General features: G+C 49.7%; 1 protein-coding gene across 5 annotated transcripts in view; it reads left to right on the top strand.

The window, feature by feature from the left end:
• The window catches only part of LOC128813602 (mucosa-associated lymphoid tissue lymphoma translocation protein 1 homolog), a 34,381-nt gene that overhangs the window by 1,293 nt on the left and 15,233 nt on the right, over positions 1 to 17,855 (top strand). For 3 of the 5 annotated variants that reach the window (XM_053988871.1, XM_053988869.1, XM_053988868.1), the window contains exons 4-12: positions 120 to 298; positions 1,239 to 1,335; positions 2,983 to 3,009; positions 3,798 to 4,001; positions 8,275 to 8,452; positions 11,523 to 11,597; positions 12,185 to 12,312; positions 12,600 to 12,731; positions 12,857 to 13,008. In XM_053988871.1, the coding sequence (XP_053844846.1) occupies positions 120 to 298; positions 1,239 to 1,335; positions 2,983 to 3,009; positions 3,798 to 4,001; positions 8,275 to 8,452; positions 11,523 to 11,597; positions 12,185 to 12,312; positions 12,600 to 12,731; positions 12,857 to 13,008 (1,172 nt within the window). Of the gene's footprint in view, positions 1 to 119; positions 299 to 1,238; positions 1,336 to 2,982; positions 3,010 to 3,797; positions 4,002 to 8,274; positions 8,453 to 11,522; positions 11,598 to 12,184; positions 12,313 to 12,599; positions 12,732 to 12,856; positions 13,009 to 13,552; positions 13,720 to 17,855 lie in introns of all 5 variants that reach the window. The other 2 variants (XM_053988873.1, XM_053988872.1) reach the window with 2 other exon arrangements.

Below are 17,855 nucleotides of genomic sequence, written 5' to 3'. Positions count from 1 at the left end.
CATTTACTATCACAGGGTTCCCTGCTCCCCAAGGAGAAAGGTGCAGTAGTGAGGGTCAAAGATGGCATTGTTTGCTGTCCCTGTAGAGGGAGGACCAATTCTGTCTTGCTGCCTTGCAGGTCTGCCCCCTCGGCTGTGGCAAGGAGAACCAGTCATTGTCCTCAACCCCAGGGAGCAGCGGGTGGAGGTGGGGCAGCCGCTGCAGCTGCAGTGTGCTGCCATGGGGGTCCCAGCCCCCAGCTACCAGTGGTACCACAATGGGAACCTGCTGGAGCAGCAGAAGAGAAAAAAACTCTGGGTAAGGTTTTCTGGGGATAGTACAGGAGCTTTGGGGGCAGAGGTGGGTAATGGGAGAAGCTGATTGCAGGGTTGTGAGAAAGCCCTCCACGTATCACACTGCTGCTTTGGTAGCTGGCTGGATGACTCTGTGTGAAGGGGGAATATGTTTTATGGATTTCTTTCAAAGTTGTGGATATTCCTCTAAGAGGTAACCAATCCATAGATGCGTGAAGAGCTCTCAGCACATCTCTTGTGCCCTTTTCTGCAGAAACATGAGAACAGTTACTGTCTGTGTGTGGAGAGGACTGTGGATTGATGGAGCTGTGGGAATCCTGTCTGCCTGCTGGAGACCTAGAAGGAAATGTGGTTGGTCCTGACAGAAAAGAGTCAGGGAGGCAGTAGAGGGGCTGGCTTTATTTTGTGTCTCTGGCTGAGTGTAAATCAGTGCTGTGTTCTTGAATCAGGAAAGGAGATTTACTTCCAGGGCATCACATGAAAGGCAAAAGGACATGACATCCAGTCTCTTCTCAGTAGTGGTTGATGGTATTACAGATGATCTTAGATGGTATTACATGGTGGCCTTAGATTGCAATTCTGATGAGAAATTTCAGTCTGGGCACTAAGGAGAGGTTGTTTTCAGAGGTGGATGGTGCTGTGCTGGAGCCAGAAAGGCAGAAATGTACTTGGAGGTGTTCGGGGCTTGAATAGACAGAGCTGTGGCCACCCTGACTCAGTGGTGACTTTAGTCCCTCTCTGAGCAGGATCCTGGAGAACCAGAGTCCTTGCCAGCTGGTACTGCTCTGGTTCTTGTCCCTGTCCCGATTCTTTGTGAGGTAAAGTCTCTGCAAACAGCAGGAAAAATACTTTTTATTCCATGACACAAGTGCCTTTGGCAGATCCTTACAGGAAGCTTCAGACTTTCACCATAAATAATGTGATTTAACTTTTGATCTGCCTAGATCACCCACACCAAGGTCAGTGACTCGGGCACGTACCTCTGCTGTGCCTCCAACAGTCATGGAGAGCATTGGACCAACGCCGTGGACGTTCACATCGGTGAGCAGAGCCAGCCCACATCACTTTGCTGCATATCACTTTGTGTGAGACATAATTAGAGGGGACAAAGGAATTTGGTGCTCTCTGGAGGTGCTGAGCTGGTGAGCGAGGACCATGATAAACAGGATTCCTTGGTACTGGGTCTCTGAGGGAGCAAAGGGGGCAGTGGCTGGAAAAGCCCCTAAATGCAGTGATGCACTGTCTGGCAGGGGTGCTGCTGGACCCTGTAGTGGGTCAGACACCTGCTGTGTAAGGGCAGGCTCAGTGCTCTCAGCTGCTCTCTGCAGACCTGCCAAGACACCATGCCAAGGTGCTGCTTTCACAGTTCCAGGCCAAATCACAGCAGGTTCCTGTGGCCATACTCATTTGCAGTCTCGTTGACATGTGAAGGGATGTGCTCAGATACGGAGCTGGAGAGGATGGTGTTTGTTTGGGAAGGTTCAGGCCCCGTGGGCTGGCAGCTCAGGGCTGATGCTGTGTGAGTGATGGATCCCAGGGAGAGGATGTGTTCCCAGAGCCTCAGGCATGCTCCACTTCTGGCTGCTTTTGCCCTCTGCCTTTAGCTTATGTGAGGCAGGAGTAGCTCAGGCTGACTTTGCTGGCTCTTTACTCCACCTAGAGATTTTTCTATGCCATAAGCTTCTTATCCTGCCTTTTATGCTGGCTTTAAAATTTGTCCAAAGTGCAAATTGATCTTGTGTAGCCAGAGAGCACTCTGCTTGCCTCCTCACAGCTGGTGAAACAGATCCCGGGGGGACAGACAGTGAGAAAAGGACACCAGATTGGCTTGGGTTCAATGTATTACTGCTGGGGAGCTTTTACATGCAACAGGTGCCTCTGTCAGAGGTGGAAAAGGATGTGTAGTTTTGTTTGCAGCTTTTCAGGCATCTCTCATGCATCAGCAACACTGGTTCAGGGGCCAAAGGTCTTTAAGACCCATGAGATTTATGCAATTTATCCCTAATTTCTTCTTTTAGAGCATTTAGGATTCTAGAATTTTCCCCTGGGCTGGATTTTAAAATTTATTTCTGATTGAAATAGGAAAAGCTGGAGCTGTTAGGGTAGTAATGATTTTAAAAGACTGGAGGTGCTCAGGCAGGAGAACTTGTGGACCAAAGTGAGTGGCTTTTCTAAGCTGGAACTGCTAAAACAACAGGGAAAGGCAGAGCAAGGAGATGAAAAACGCTGGGAATATTGTTGCAGTCAAAAGCAAACAGGGCAAATTCCTCTGGACTGGACATTTATGGGGAGAAACTCTTGTTTTGGAGCTTGTATTGACCTTGAGTCATTTTGTTTCCTTTGCTTTTGCTGCAGCGAGGTAGCAGGTGAGTCACATCAGATATGAGCTTCTCCATGTTGACCCTCCTTCCCTGGTCTGCCACTTCTCCAGGCTTTGCTTCCCAGCTGCTCAGGATGTCATAAATCAGTCTGGATTTCATAAATCCTCCTAACATCAGACCAGTGTCTTTAAGGTTAGCAGTCAGGCTATGAAGGAGTTGCCTGAGGAATGTTGCTTGTGCAGATCCTCTGTGTGTTTGTTCCAGCTGTGCATTGTCAGAGCTATTGGAGCAGAATTCAGACCTGGCACTAGGTGCTAGGCCCAGGCTTACTGAACCCAGGCTTATAATTTCCCTCTTTCTTTCTCAGGTATGTGTAGCTCTGGAAAGTTTTTTGGTGAGTACTGTCATCTTTTCTTCCTGAGTTATTACTCCCTTAATTAAAAGCCAGGCTTCAGGGTGGATGGGAGGACAAGGAATGGGAGTGCTTTTTCTGCAAAGACTGCTTCAAGCCTTTATGACCACATTGCCACAGGCTCTGCACTTCGGGATTACAGCTGTACAGCATAAAATGAGTCCCATCCCCTGCCAAGCCCTGATCTTTTTCAGCAAGTGGAGTAAGATTATTCCTAATGAGTAACTGAGTCTTAAGCTCTGTGCCTGCCAAATGATTTTAAAAGTGTTGTTCAAATGACACCTTGTCCCTACTTGAAATACCTCCTCAGAGCAAGGCAAAGTTCCTTGCTCCCACCACCACTGAGCAACATAAATCCCATTTTTTTTACAGCAGGAGGTGGGATTAAAATCAAAACAGGAGCCATGGGTTTCTCTCCTTCAGCCCTGTGAGGGAAAGGACCCCTCAGCCTGCCTCAGTGAATCCCCCTCCCACACACCACTGACATGCCAGACCCCAGGGCAGGTAGAGCAGAACCTTTGCATTCCTGGGATTTTGGTTGTCAACTGAAAACTTTTCAAGCTCTTTTGTCGAAATGATTGTGTGTTTTGTCGAAGTGTTCAGAAAGCCAAGGGTTTTCTGGAGGGTGCTCCAGGCTTGCAGCAGCCTAGGGTCTATCCTTGTTGCCTAACTCTTTCCTTAGATTGCCCATATCCTCACTCCAGCAGGAGGAGGTGAGATCTTGCCTCCTGCTGAGCATTTACAGCTTTTTCACTTGGTGTTTGTTTCAGCTACAGGCAAAATAGCACTTTTAGTGGGCAACAACTGCTACCAGCATCACCCCAACCTCATGGCTCCTGTGAGGGATGTGTTTGAGCTGAGGCATCTTCTGGAGCATCTGGGCTTCCAGGTTGTCTCCCTGCTGGATCTGAACAAGGCTGAGATGGCGACAGCAGTCAGTCAGTTCCTGCAGCTCCTGGGGAAGGGAGTCTATGGTAAGGCCAAGCCAGCTCAGCCACCTGCCCGTGCTGAATCGGGATTAGGAATTTTCTGAACAGCTGTTGAATTAAAAGAGAAGAAATTGAACATTTCTGTCTCAGAGGAGACCTGCATCAGTACCAGGCTTGACAGGAGCCCTTGGATAAGTGTAGTTTAGTTTTGACAGGTTATAGTCAGGCAAAGTGGATGTTTCCCCAATGTGTGGCTCACCTCCAGTCCCAGCAGCATGGGCTCACACTGAGTTTTTGGGAATCCAGTGCTTCCAATAGTGAATGGGAAAGCTGGTTTTGATTTTTCCTTTGATAAAAGAATTGAGGAGACTGATTGGCCCCCCCACTCATGTGTGAGGAGGGGAGCTCCTTTTGGGCCCTGACTGCTGCATCTGGTCATGATTTCCTTGTTTCTCTTTCCTGAAGGTCTAATTTGGGCCCCTGACAACCCTTTTGCAGAAGAGCATTCATTCCCAGCTGCAGGTGGTTTTGAGGTTGGGCTTTGTGCTTAATTTGTGCACTGTGCTCAGTAAGGAAGTGTTCCTCAGCCACAAACCCAATCAGCAGATCTTGTGGATCTTAAAGCAGGTGTTCAGATTTGATGGTGAAAGTAGCATCTTTGGGGTCCCTGAGATTCTCACAGCATGACAGATATCCTGAAAACACCTTGCAGGTGTTTTTTTTTCTTCCAAACCTCAGTGTGAGGCTTGCATGCCAGCTGAGTGGTGCCCAGACAGTGAAAGTCAGCGTGGGCTGATTCCAGGCTGGCATTCAGCATGAGGTTTGGAGGTTGTGTAATGGATGGGGACCTGGCCACGAGGTAAATGCTGCACAACCACCTTGTTCTGGGAAGCAGTGACTCATCTGGGGAGCTGAGCTGGTGGGAAGGGCCACGTGCAGTCCTGGCCCTCCATCTGAGCACATCACCTATGACAGCATCTTCCCATGACTTCACTTGCAGCTTCCTTTTCTTGTTGCTCTCTGAAATCTCCGTGTATCCCAGGCTTTATTTCTCCCAGGCCAGAGTCATCCCAGCTGCCATTCTTACCCTCTATCCATGTAAAGTGAGGACCAAAAGGCATTTTATCCATGGCCCTTCCTAAGCGCTGGAGAGAAAAAAAGGCTTGGAAACAGCAAACCTTTCATACTGTCATGCCTTATTTAAACTTTTAGAGCTTCTCTGCAGTCGTGGCCTCTGATCCTTCCTGGCAAAATTGATTTTGTGTGCTGTCAGGAAAAACATCAACAGCTGAGTTGAGTGTTTGTGAGGCAATGCCTGCTTAGGTTGAGGTTTTCTTAACAGCTCTCCAGGCTGAGTGGTGTGCTATTCTTTGAAGACAGTGAACCCCACTGTGGGCTGGATCCAGCAGTGATTTGAGTTCAGGATTCTTGCCACATTCACTGGAATCTTAATGGAATGGTGGGACATTGGGTCAGGCTGCCTACTGAGTGCCCCAGTTGTGGTGAGACAGCAGCTCCAGGAGCAGCTCAGGCAGCCTGTTAAAGCCCCCAGAGGTGCCTGTGACAGCCAGCCCTGTACACCCATGTACGTGTTGGACACGCTCCTGTGGCATCCCAGCGTTCGTGCTTGAGGAACCTGGAGGTGCCACCTCCAGTGTAGCAACCAGCAGAGCTGAAGTCAGGAGAGCTTTGTGTAGACATACAGGAGGAGGAGAGGACTGACTGGTGAACATGAACCTCCATGGGCTGGTGCTTGCTGCCCCTTGTTGTATGGTCTATGCTGACAAGGGCAGTTGGGCTTTTTGGTCTCTGTAACTGTCCCTCCAGGAGCTGAAGGCTTTTGTGAGACTTTCTTCCACATCTCCAGACCATGCCAGCACAGCTCCCAGGCTTGGATCCTGAAGTGTTCAAAAAACAAGTGGATGTGGCACTGCATGATATGGTTTAGTGGGCATGGTAGGTTCAGTCCAAGGTTGGACTTGATGATCTTGGAGGTCTTTTCCAACCCTAATGATTCTATGATCCAAAGGTTTGTCCAATTCACTGTATGGAGGTGGTGGATTATCAGGCTGCTTTTCCTCCAGATCTCATCTTAGAAAAGCTGCATAGGATTTTTGAAGGCCTCTGAAACATCCTCTAAGTGATGTAATTATTCCACCCTTAGGCAAGTGAGGAATCCCCATGGATGTTATTTTGAGCGTCCTAAAAAGTCCCAAATAAAAAAAAATTACGTTGGAAATGCAATGCAAACAGAAAATCATGAGTGGAATACTAAGAATATGGAGTGATGCCTTTGTTCAGCCTCATGCTGACATTTCCTGCATTATAAGCAGTGCTTGGAGCTTCCCCTTTTTAATTTGGTACTCAGAAGTTTTTCTGTGATGAGCAGTTCTGACTCATACAATGTGGGAAGAACTCAGAAAAAAATATCCCTTTCCTTCTCTGGGCAAACTGTTGACTTTCCTGTTCAGGAGGAGAGATTCAGTCCAGGAGAGGTTGGAGAAGTTGCTCAGGTGATGTGAAACTCACCTTTTTTGATTTGAACACGAGTCTTTGTGGTTTATATAGCATGGGGAGCACTTGGTGGTACATTGAGGTACTCAACAAGACCTCAAAAGTCAGAGGATTTAAGGAGTGAATCATTTATTGTGGGTTTTCCTGTTACATTTCATTTTTTTCCAAGCCTCAGTGATGCTGCCTCGTAACAGATGTCATCACTTCCCTTGCATGTACAGGCAGAAGGACAAAAGCCACCAGTGCTCAATGGCTCAAGGGGCCCACCCTGCATCTAATTTTTCTAGAAGGCTTCCTGTTTTATACTGTTTTCTAATCTCAGGGGAGGGTTTTGTGGCTTTGATTCGCAAGTTATGAGAGTTTAAAGCTTCTGCAAATCAGAGCCTTCTGTCTCTGGCTGGTGATCCACCAGAAGAGGAACCCAAATCTCATGGGCACCTGTGAAAATGGCTATTTGAGAAACTTTCCATTGTCCTCTGAGAATAGAAACCAAAGTTAACTCGAGGTCTTTTTGACTATGAGATCATGTTTTCCATTCTCCACACAATGAGATCATGCTTTCAGCCCTTCAGCTCTTGCCCCTGTTACTGCATCCTTGCAGAATCACACCAAAGTGATCATCCTGCCAAGTGCAGGGGCAGGAGCAGTGGAAGAAAAATAGAGGAGAGGTTACTTACTGAAGTGTGGGCTTTGGCAGTGAATCTGAGTGAGCAATTTCTCCTGCTGTTGCCTCTTAGCTGCTTTTTCCCATTTCTGACCTCTCACTCTTCACTGTCCCCCAGTTGTAGTGACACAACTCTCTGTGTCACGTCACAGAGCTATTTTTAACCCATTTCAATTCCCCAAGTTTCACCAACCAGCATCCCCAAGCAGTGGCATTGGTCCTGGGGAGGGGTAGCCAGCCACTGTGCAGCTTCCTTTTGAGAAGCTCCAGCCTGCCTGGGGATCCCTGTGCCAGCCCTGCACTGAACCTGGGGTTGGAGAGGAGCCCCAGCTTAGGCCATGCCAAGTTCCCCAGTGCTGGCTTCCCACCTGGATGGCCCTGTGTTGCCATATCTTGGGAAGGTAGAAACCATTAATAAGTTTCATGTGCCTAAGAGTAAAACCCAAAATTCTTGTTAGGTTTTGGGCTTCCCACCAGCATCTCCGTGAGTCTGACTCCTCTCCTGCCTAACAGGGCTGGTGCCTGCTTTGAGGTTGTTGAAGCACACAATCCTCACGTTCTGGACATCTGAAGAACTCATCTCTCTGTGTCTAATTTTTCACCAGCTTATAGGTGTGTGAATACAGGCAGACCTTTGAAATTGAGAATGTTTCCCATCACCTAATCCGTTGTTAGTCTCTCCAAAACTAGGAAACTGAGGAGCTTCTCATTTAAATGGCTGTTAATGTATTTTCCATCCTGGTAAAATCCTTTTCTGTTGCCTTATTCCTTCAGAGAGCTGAGGACTAACCAAAACATGGTACAACGGTGAAATTCAGCCTGGCAGGTGCTGAGCCTGGGTGTTGTAGCACAGAGGGTTTGGAAGTGTGTAAACCCAGGGCCTTCAGGAGACAAACAGTGCAGGAATCCACAAGCACAGGAGAGCCTCTTAGGGCTGCTTCCAACATCAGTGAAGGGAATAAACTGGGAAAAAGTTGAAATTGTGAGGTCAATGTGGCTCCAGTTCCATAGGTGCTACTGGTCTAAGTTTGCCCTGCACCAGTATCCTTCCAGGACAGGAGGTGGGACGTGGCCATGGGGAGCTGGTTACAGACCTGCAGGTTGGCATCCTGATTCATCCTCTCCTCTCCCTGTTCCCAGCTATATTCTACTATGCTGGGCATGGGTACGAACATCTGGGGAGGAACTACATGGTCCCTGTTGATGCTCCACAACCCTATGCCTCTGAGAACTGCATCAGTGTGCAGAGGATCCTCCAGAAGATGCAGCAGCAGCAGACAGCCCTGAACATCATCCTGCTGGACACCTGCAGGAAGTGGTAGGGGCCTCTTCCCCCTTCCTGCACCTGGGCTGGGCATTCTGAGGGCTGGGGGAGGGGAGCCATCCTCAGCTGTGGGTTTAGACAGCCCCCATGGTGCTGCTGAGCCTCTGTCAGAGGTTACTGATCTATGCCATAAAATCAACCACATTGTCAGGTCCTGCAGGGTGTCCTGGGGGATGGGTCAATCATGTATTAGTGCAGAGAGCATCAGACCTTGTCTGAGATCTGCTGGAGAAAAGGGGCTGGAGACCCTCCCTTGGTTTTTTGAGGTGAAGAAGCCTGGCAAATACAGGCAGGTTGCCTCAAGCCTGTGGAAGGGTGGCTCTGCCTGGCATAAATTGTTGGCTTAAACTCAGCACAGGGTTTGTCTTTTGTTTCAAGCCTGACCCACCTAACCTGATCTTGCTGATTGTGTGCTTTCCTGGTCCGTATTTCCCACGTGCTCAGGCTGGGAGTGTTCAGTTCACCTCTCTTCTCCTGGCTGCGTTCTTGTTAACATCTGTGAGAAGAGTGCAACATGACAGGGAAAATATTTTAAGCCCTGCTACTTGTTTTTTGTTGGGCTTAAATCCTTTGAAGTGGTCGTGTTGTGAAGCTGCTGTTGCTGAGGTCAGGGATCAGCATTTTCCCACTTTCTGTGGAAAATCCATCATCTTCCCTTGGCCTGCAGACTTCAATCCTGCTGCAGGAAATTGCTACCTGTCCAATTTCAGCTGAGGTGGGTGGACTGTTGCAGTAGAAGCTGTCATTAGTTCATTTATTTCAGGCTCCTGAGGCAGATTTACAGGTCAGAGAGGAGCTGGAGAGCAAATGTAGGAATATCTCTCTCTTCGTGCTGTGGTTCCTGCGCTAAGAATTGGAAAGACAACAGGGCTTTTGGTACCCTGAGAGACCTGCCAGGCCCTGGAGAGATGATAAATTTTTGATGCCTTTTAGCTGCAGTGGTGGGGCTGCTTGCTTTGAATAGCTTAAAGCTGGCTGTGCTGGGACTTGTCCCACAGCTCTGGAGCAGGACCTTGATGTCCCTTGATGCCGCCCTGAACTCCCCAGAGTGGAGCATCCCCTTTCTCCCTTCCTGCTGGCTGCTGAGAGCAGAATGTGTTGCTTCCCTGGCACACCTGGCAGCACCTGGTTGCCCTCCCCAGTATGATCAGAGGCAGGGGATGGCCTGCAGCAAAGCAGGAACACTTGGCTCTCATGGATACTCTGCTGGAGCTATCTGGTGCAGATAGCTGGTGCAGAGCTGGTGCAGCTCTGGGCTGCTGGTGTGCCATCTGAGGGCAGTATGTGTTGGGGAGGCACTGTGGGGCTGCACAGGGACCACCAGTGCAAGTGTTAACAATCTGTAAAACAGCTTTTGAGATGCTGTCTGTCTCCCTTTGAGCTGCTGTCTCCTTCCCTGGCATTGCCGTTGCTTCCTTTGCTCAATGGAGTCTCAGTGGTGCTCTGGGAAGAGGATGCAGTGTGAGATCTGCTGTTATATTTAGGCAAAGTTGTGCAGCTGGTTTTCTCCCTCCTTCCCTGAAGTTCACACCTCCCGTTTTCCACAGCAAGCACAGCACTTCATGCGGTGGGTGTTATCCCTGATCTTGTGGGGGCAGGAGCTCTCTCCTGAGCTCATTTTTTCTCAAGAAGTCACCATTTCAGCTCAGGAAAGCATCTGGATTTCATAGCTGTGTGTGTTTACACCGCTGTGTAAAACAAGGCTCCCAGGGCCTCCTTTCCCAGCACCCTCCTGGTCAGACTGATGCTGCATGAAGCTGTGTCTGTGCTAAGAGGGAGCTCACCCAGAGTTTCTCCTCACCCCATGTGTTGGCACCAGAAATGCCAGGGTGGTGAGAAACACATCTCCCTTTGCCAAGGGAGCAGATGCTCAGCCTTAGCAGGGGAGGAATCAGAGCACAGAGCCTGTGTGTAGCCTCATACATTTATATATTGATTTTGGGCGATGTGATTGCCTTTTCCAGGAATTTCCTGATTTATCCTTAGATCTGGAACCAAAGATTTCTGCATTAAATTAAGAGCAATTGAAGAGCAGATAAAACTCAATATTCAGATTTAGAAACATGTTTCCTTTCTCATATTTTCTCTTCTGATCATCTTTAGCACAACTTACACAAGGCAGTTGAATTCTACCATTGAACATCTCCAGACTGTGCCACCAGCAGTAGGTGACATGCTGGCTGCTGGCAATACCTCTGTCCTTTCTGCTCTCCTTAGTGTGCCAGCTCCAGCCCCAGGAAACTGTGCTGGAGTTAACGCTGCCTCTGTGCCTGGTTCTTTTCGCTGTGTGACTGGGAACAGCTCCAAGTCACTGGTGTGAACTGGAGGCAGCCTGTCAGTCTGCCTGCAGTCAGATGGGCAAAATGTAACCATTCAATGCAACCAAGATATCTTTTTTTGTTGGAAATCAGATCCTGTCACCATGGATCTACCTGATTTTGGAAATAATAGGGGCTGTGCTCATTCAGCTGCATCTAAACTGAGGTGCCAGGACCAGTATTGGGCTTTGAGACTTGTGTGTGTGTCCTGATCCCATCTCTCAGGGAGATCTGGGGGGGTGTATCATCCATAACCTGCTTTGGTTCCCTAAGGCAAAGGTGTGTGCATGGTCTGGAAGGGCCCCGTGGGGTGTCCCAGACCCCCAGCAAAGACAACTGAGCTGTAAGCATGGTGCTGTGCACCTCTGACTTCTTGAGGGACAGTTGTCCATTGGGCCACGGTGAAGCTGTGTGTTCTCTGCACTGTGGTGCTGCCTGGAGTTGTTAAAACCCAGCCTCTGTAGGGAGGTGGCAACGTGCACCCACAGCTCCAGGTTGTACCAGTTTCAGGCTCGGGGCAAGGAGAGCTTACCAGTGCAGATAAGTCACAGCTAGACAGACGTACTCCTTTCCCTGTGGTTTGGGTTCTTGGTGGGATTCCCAGCTTTAGTCTCTCTGGTTATGTCTGAGGTGAGAGTTGATCCTACTGCCATCCCTAAGAGATGGACATGAGGAATGTGTGGGATTTGTCCCCTCCAGCTGACAGATGTCCTCAACACTGACTTGTGCCTTTGCCTCCTGTCCAGGTACAACCCAGGATGTGCCTTGTCCCAGGTGCAGCCACTGGAGCCCTGGGGAAACACTGTCTATGGCTATTCCACGTAAGTGACTTCACCATTCCCACAGCCTCACACAGGACCAGACTCTGGCACAGCCCGGTCTCCTCTCTTCCTTTTGTGCATGGAGGCTGGAGAGGCTTTCAAGTTCCCTCTGGCTCTCACCCTCCATCTGCTGGGTGTGCTGTCCAGGCACTTCTGTCCTCTCTGCTGCCATCAGCCTGTGCTTCAGTTGAAAGTTGTGTGTGAAGGTGACATCAGCTCCTGTCACCTGTTCTTCAGCAGATTCCCCAGGTGAACGTTCCACGAGCAGCTCACCTAAAGCTTCCTGAGATGTTGGGTGTTATTCACTGGTCCAGTGCCAGTTCCACTGGCTTTTCACCTTTGTCACCCACCTGGGCTGGCAAAGGAGACTGTGCTGTCCTATCCCATTCCCTTCCACTGCTTTTTCCTAACCTGTGGCCTGCCCATCCTTCCTGGGGCCCAACCAAAGCACTTTGTGTTATTCCTTGAGAAGCTCACTCTGACCCAGCCAATAGAGCCTGGATGGAGTTGGCCACCCCAGACTGACTTGGACTTCATGCCCAATGCAGAACTGCAAGGACTCTGAAGAAATATCCTTACTCTTGCAGGAGCGAAGATGCAGAAGCCTATGAATTGCAGGATGGGGAGTTCAGCTCTGGGATTTTCATGAAATACCTGAAGAAACACATTCTGCAAGAGAAGAAGGTTACACACATGCTGGAGGATGTGTTAGAAGGTAAGAGAAGCCAGAAACCACTCGCTTCAGTGGCAGGGGTGAGAAGAGACAGCAGAGACCGTGTGGCTCCACATCACTCCATCCCATCCCATCCCATCCCATCCCATCCCATTCCATCCCATCCCATCCCCCCCACTGTTCTTCCCTGAACTCCAAATCATGGCCGTGCCCCATGGGAGCTTTCAGTAGCCTCCGAGCAGCATGGAGACATTTATGTAGGGCCTGAAAGGCAGGGAGATCAATAAGGAGCCTGGAGTGATCCTTGTGCTTCCCACTCTTTCCCACAGACATTGGCCGTGATCCCCTGGTCACTGGGAAGCAGGTGATGGAGATCAAGCACACTCTGAAGGAAGCCCGGTCCCTGACGGACCCCATCTGTCCCTCGGGAGCAGCCACTGAACACTGGGGACACAGCCAAGGTGAGCCATGCTGGGTGTGGGGAGGAGGGAGCTGGGGATGCCTGTGGCCCTTGGGGACACCGCTGTGCAGGGAGGTGTTGACAGGAACCTCCAAGGAGCTGATGGTGCTCAAATTTCCCTTCCAGAGCTGCCGAGCAGAACAGTGACCTTCCCATGTGGGGCACGGGTGGAGCTCCGCTTCCTCCAGCTCTTCTCCAACGTGATGTTTGTGTGTGCCAAGCCACAGCCGCCCCTGGCCCACATCACTGACCCCCAGCTCCTGCTCCGCCAGCTCGCCGTGAGTGCTCTGCCTGTCCCCTTCCTGGGCTGCTTTCCCCAGGTCACAGGTGGGGAGGGTGGCTGGGCTGAGTCCTGAAGGCTGGGAACTGCTGATCCCAGGTGAAAAAGGATCCCCTCCTCTGCATACATACACCTCTTTGAGGCTCCTTCCACATCTCAGTGGATTCACTGCCTTGCTCCTTGTGCATCACAAAAAAAAAATTGGCAGCAGTTTGATGCCTTTAACGAGTTATCCTTCAGATTGATTTCTGTCCTGCCTGATTAAATTATTGCATTTAATCTGATTGAGGCCAAGAGCTATTCTGTTTTCTGTGTTAGCAAGTAGGTCTGGCTTTTTGACTTCTTTAGCCTGCTGTGCTAATATATCTTAATGCAACAATATATTCCTTCCCAGTTGAGCTGTACCAGCTTCCTTGAACCCTTTCTCAAGCCTTTTCTCCCAGACCACGTGCCCAGTGTGGGCTTTACTGAAGGTCTCCATGCCACTTGTACAGATTTAATTTGCTGCTCCTTTCTGTAACTATCTCCCTTGTTTTCTGTAGTCCTCCTCCCGAAGCATAGCTCATTTGTGGTGGATTTTTTGGCTGTTGTTTCTCGTGGAGGGACATTGCTCCTCTCAGCACATTGGGGTCACTGATGCAGCGTGGTGTATCCAGGAGGTTTGGAGCCTGATCCTGCCCATTCCTAAGCTGCAGCATCGTTTCCCCTTGTGAGCATCATGCATGAAAATCGTGTCTGTGTGAGCGAGCATGTATTTGTGTGCTTTGCCCCACATCAGTTACTGGGGGGAAGGAGGACCCAGCTGCCTGCTCCTGCCTCTGGAGCTGTCTCAAGAGGGATCAGGGGGACAAAAAGGGACACCAGTACAGCCAGATCCCTCTTCTTGTCCTAGTGCATGGTGGAGCTGGCTGACACTGAGCTCCAGTGCTGTCTGCAGAGGCAGCAGCATGTCCTTCCATGACTGTCACCTGCCCCACCTCAGACATCACAGCAGCCACCACACCCCTGTGGGATCCCTGAGATGCCCACGGGGGCACTGGACTCCCTCTAGGATCCTGCCAGCACTTTTGGGGGATGCTGAGGGCTGCTCAGGGCCCCCCTAAACCCCACGTGTGTGGCTGAGCTGCAGGAGCTGGAGGCTGAAGGCCAACAACACCAAGCTGAATGTGAGGTTGTAAGCCCTGGGGAATGATCCCAGAGAGCTGTTACATTGAGGAAGTGGGGAGCGTAGGAAATGGGAGTTTTCCTACCATTTGCCATGTTCTGGTTATCAAGGGGACTTAAATGGGCTTGCTGTGGGTTTGCCAGGAACAATTACGATGGAATTTTCTAGCATTGATCCATTTTCTTTAGTTGTCCCATATTCCCTCCCATCCTGTGTCTTGCCTGACTTATATTTTTACCTGACAAACACTGTCTTTGGAGAGAGAGGCTGCTCTAGCATATGATCCAAGACATTCCCATTTTTTTTTTCTCTATACTGTTTAAATCCTTACTTTTTAAAAACCTTTATGTTGGATCTCCTTGTTTTCCAGATACTTGATCTGGAGCTGTTTGACATAATGGCCTTGCCAGTCAACCTTCCCCCAATTTATTTAGAATATCCCTATTTCTGGGCCAGCTAAAACCTGGCCTTGCCAATTCCTGGACGCCATCTTCATTAAAAAGCACATCCCACCATGGGGAACGGTTTATAAATAACTATGAATTGTCTAAAAGAATTAATTTAGAAAACATTTTTCCATTTTCTCCTACACAGCCAGAAATGATAAAGGAGAATATAGTAAGGAATTAGTTTGTGGAACAGGAGGCTGTGGAGGATGGGAATTTAGCAGACTGCAGATACTTGTGGATAATGAGTGGCTGTCAGCTGAATCTCATGTGTCAGGGCTTTAATTGATCCCTTGAGATCACAGAGTCGTGGATGTTTGGGTTTGGAGGGGATCTCTGCAGATCTTCCACTCCAGCCCTCCTGCTAAAGCAGACACACCAGGTTGCTCCTTGCCAGGGTGAATGTCTTGAAGGTCACTAGTCTGGAGAGCCATGTGTGTGTGGGACACAGCCTGGAGAGCTGGTGGGTTCTCAAGGATCCTGATGAACAGGGAGTCAAGCAAAGGCATCAGGAGGCCTGCATGGATTTGCTGGGGGCTCCTAACTGAGCTCACACATGAAAAGGTGTGCAAGAGGTGGAAGCAGGGGCAGGTAATGTAGGAAGACCATAGAGATGTTGTTCAAGCTTGTAGAAATGGGGCTCAGAAAGCCAAAGCCCACGTGGAGCTGGATCCAGGGACAGCAAGAAGGACTTCTACAAGTATCTCAGGACTCCCAGAACCCTGAAACTGAGGAGAAGGTCTGGAGCAAGGGAGACACTTGGAGGAGGAGCAGGACCAGGTCAGGGACCGCTGGACCAACTGGACATTCACAAACACCCAGGACCTGATGGGTGCACCCATGAGTGCTGAGGGAGCTGGAGATGAGACTGCAACCACACTCTCCATCTCCTCATGGTCTTCCTAAGTCCTGAAGAAAAGCCAGTGTCACTCCTGCCTTCCAGGAGGGCAAGAATGAAGATTTGGGAAGCTCCAGGAGGGTCAACTGCACTGTGATCTCTGGGAAAGTGACAGAGCCAATAACCCCCAAACACAGAAAGGACAAGGAGGTGACTGGGAGCAGTTACAATAGATTGCAAAGGACCTCCATGCCTGACTATCTGATGCTTTGTGCATCAAAGTGACGAGCTCAGAGGACAAGGCAAGGGCAGTGGGTATTATCTTCCATCTATGTCCAGTTCTGGCTCCTCAGCATAAGAGAGACATGGACATTCTGGAGAGACTCTGGCAAAGGGTCATGGAGATGATGAAGTGGTTGAAGCACCTCCCCTGTAAGGAAAAGCTGAGAGAGCTGGGGCTGTTCATCCTGTGGAAGGACAGGCTCAGGAAGAACTCATCCAGGTCTACAAGTACCTGCAGGGAGAGTGGAAAGAGGAAGGAGCCAGGTTCTTCCCAGTAGTGCCCAGTGCCAGGACTGAAGGCCACTTAAAACTAAGAGAAAACTCTCCTTCTTGGAGGGTGATTGAGTATGTTTGGGCTTTTTGGAAAATCAGGGCTGTGGGATTGGTTTTTTATTTTCACTGATATGCTTATTAAATACACAGATCCCATAACACCAAGTGTCTCTGCAATGTGCTACAAAGCAGATTTTTGAAGGATTTGCATAACTGAAGGTACAATTCGAGGCCAAGGCTGTTATTCAGCAGATCCAAGTTCCTGCCTGTGAGCAAGAATAAAAGGTAGTGTCAGCATGGCATGGGCAGTGAGTGGAGAACCAGTTCTGGTCAGAGCCCAAATCAGATGAGGCAACAAAAACAGGGCACAAAGCCGTGGCAAGGTTGCAAACTAGAGCTCTGAGATTTCTGTGAGATCCTGTCTGGCTCTCCTGGCTGTTGCTGGAACAGTGGGTCCAGTTTCAGGTCCGTGATTCATGGAAAAAAAGTGTGCCAACTAAAACACGGACAAATTAATGAAATGAAGGAGCAAGGCAATTGTAGTTTAGGCAAGAAAAGCAAAAATGTTAATTTTATGGGGCCTTGAAATCTACAAAAAGTTGTTTCCAACACGGAAGTAAGTCATGGTTTGTATTGCAGGGAGGAAGTTCTGAAGTGGAGATGACATTCTCCCTAATCTCTAATCTAACCCTACCCCTGCAGTGGGAAGCCATTCCCCTCTTATCCTGTCACTCCAGGCTCTTGTCCAAAGTTCCTCTCCAGCTCCTGGAATCCCTTTATTCTCTGGCAGGGGCTCTGAGGTCTTCTGGAACCTTCTTTTCTCCAGGTGACCACCCCCAGCTCTCCCAGCCTGGCTCCAGAGCAGAGGGGCTCCACCCTCAGAGCATCTCCATGGCCTCCTCTGGACTCTCTCCAGCAGCTCCAGTCCTTCTGCTGTTGGACCCCTGGGCTGGAGGCAGCTCTGCAGGTCAGAGCATGTGCTGGAGGATGGAGCTGGCTGGACACAGCAGGGCTACACCCTCCTTTGTGCAGCCATGCTGCCAAAGCCCTGTGTCAGCAGCATCTAGCTGATCTGCTTCCTGCCTCTTTGGTCTCCATTCACTGGCCTGATCTTCCCCAAGCTCTCTCCAGTTTATCTTTCCTGTAATGAGCTGCCAAGTGCGGAGATGGATTTGGCTTTCTCTTGCACAGAGATAAATGGTGTTTCCTCAGCCTTCAGTGACCTCCAGTGACCTCCTGTTCCACCAGCCTTGCATACAGGGGTGATCCTGATGCCTGCAGATCCCAGCCAGCATTTGGAATCCAATGCTTTTATTTATACTCTCCTGGCCAGAACCAAATCGCTTTGGCTGCTTGCAGGCAGCAGTTCAGGGAAGGCCAGGAAGAGCTCCCAGGGCTTCTCCCACTTCTACCTCCCTAAAACAGCCTCCTTCACCAGCATGCCCAGTGCAACTTCTCCTCCTAAGGATCACACTGGGATGGTTGCCAGGGCTAGCTGGCAGAGGGAAGCCTTCTGGAAGGGGCTGGTAGAATGTGGTCTGTCACCCATTCTGGAGGGCTCAAATCCAAGGCAAGAAGGACTTGGTCACAGCTCCAAGGCTGCCAGAGCTCCAGGAGCACTTGGACAATGCTCTCAGGCACAGGGTGGAATTGTTGGGGTGTCTGTGCAGGGCCAGAAGTTGAACTCAATGACCCTTGTGGGTTCCTTCTAACTCAGGATATTCCATGATCTGTGATTTCATAAGGCCTTTATTCCCTTGTCTCTTCCTGGGGTGTTATTAGTGGCTCCACGATTCAATTGGTACTAAAGAGGATCTCATAGACACAGTGCTGTTTTGGTT

Source organism: Vidua macroura, chromosome 12 (genome assembly GCF_024509145.1).
Source record: "Vidua macroura isolate BioBank_ID:100142 chromosome 12, ASM2450914v1, whole genome shotgun sequence".
Taxonomy (NCBI): Eukaryota; Metazoa; Chordata; class Aves; order Passeriformes; family Viduidae; genus Vidua; species Vidua macroura.
Note: the sequence above shows the minus strand (reverse complement) of the source record. Positions and strands in the feature narration are given on the sequence as shown.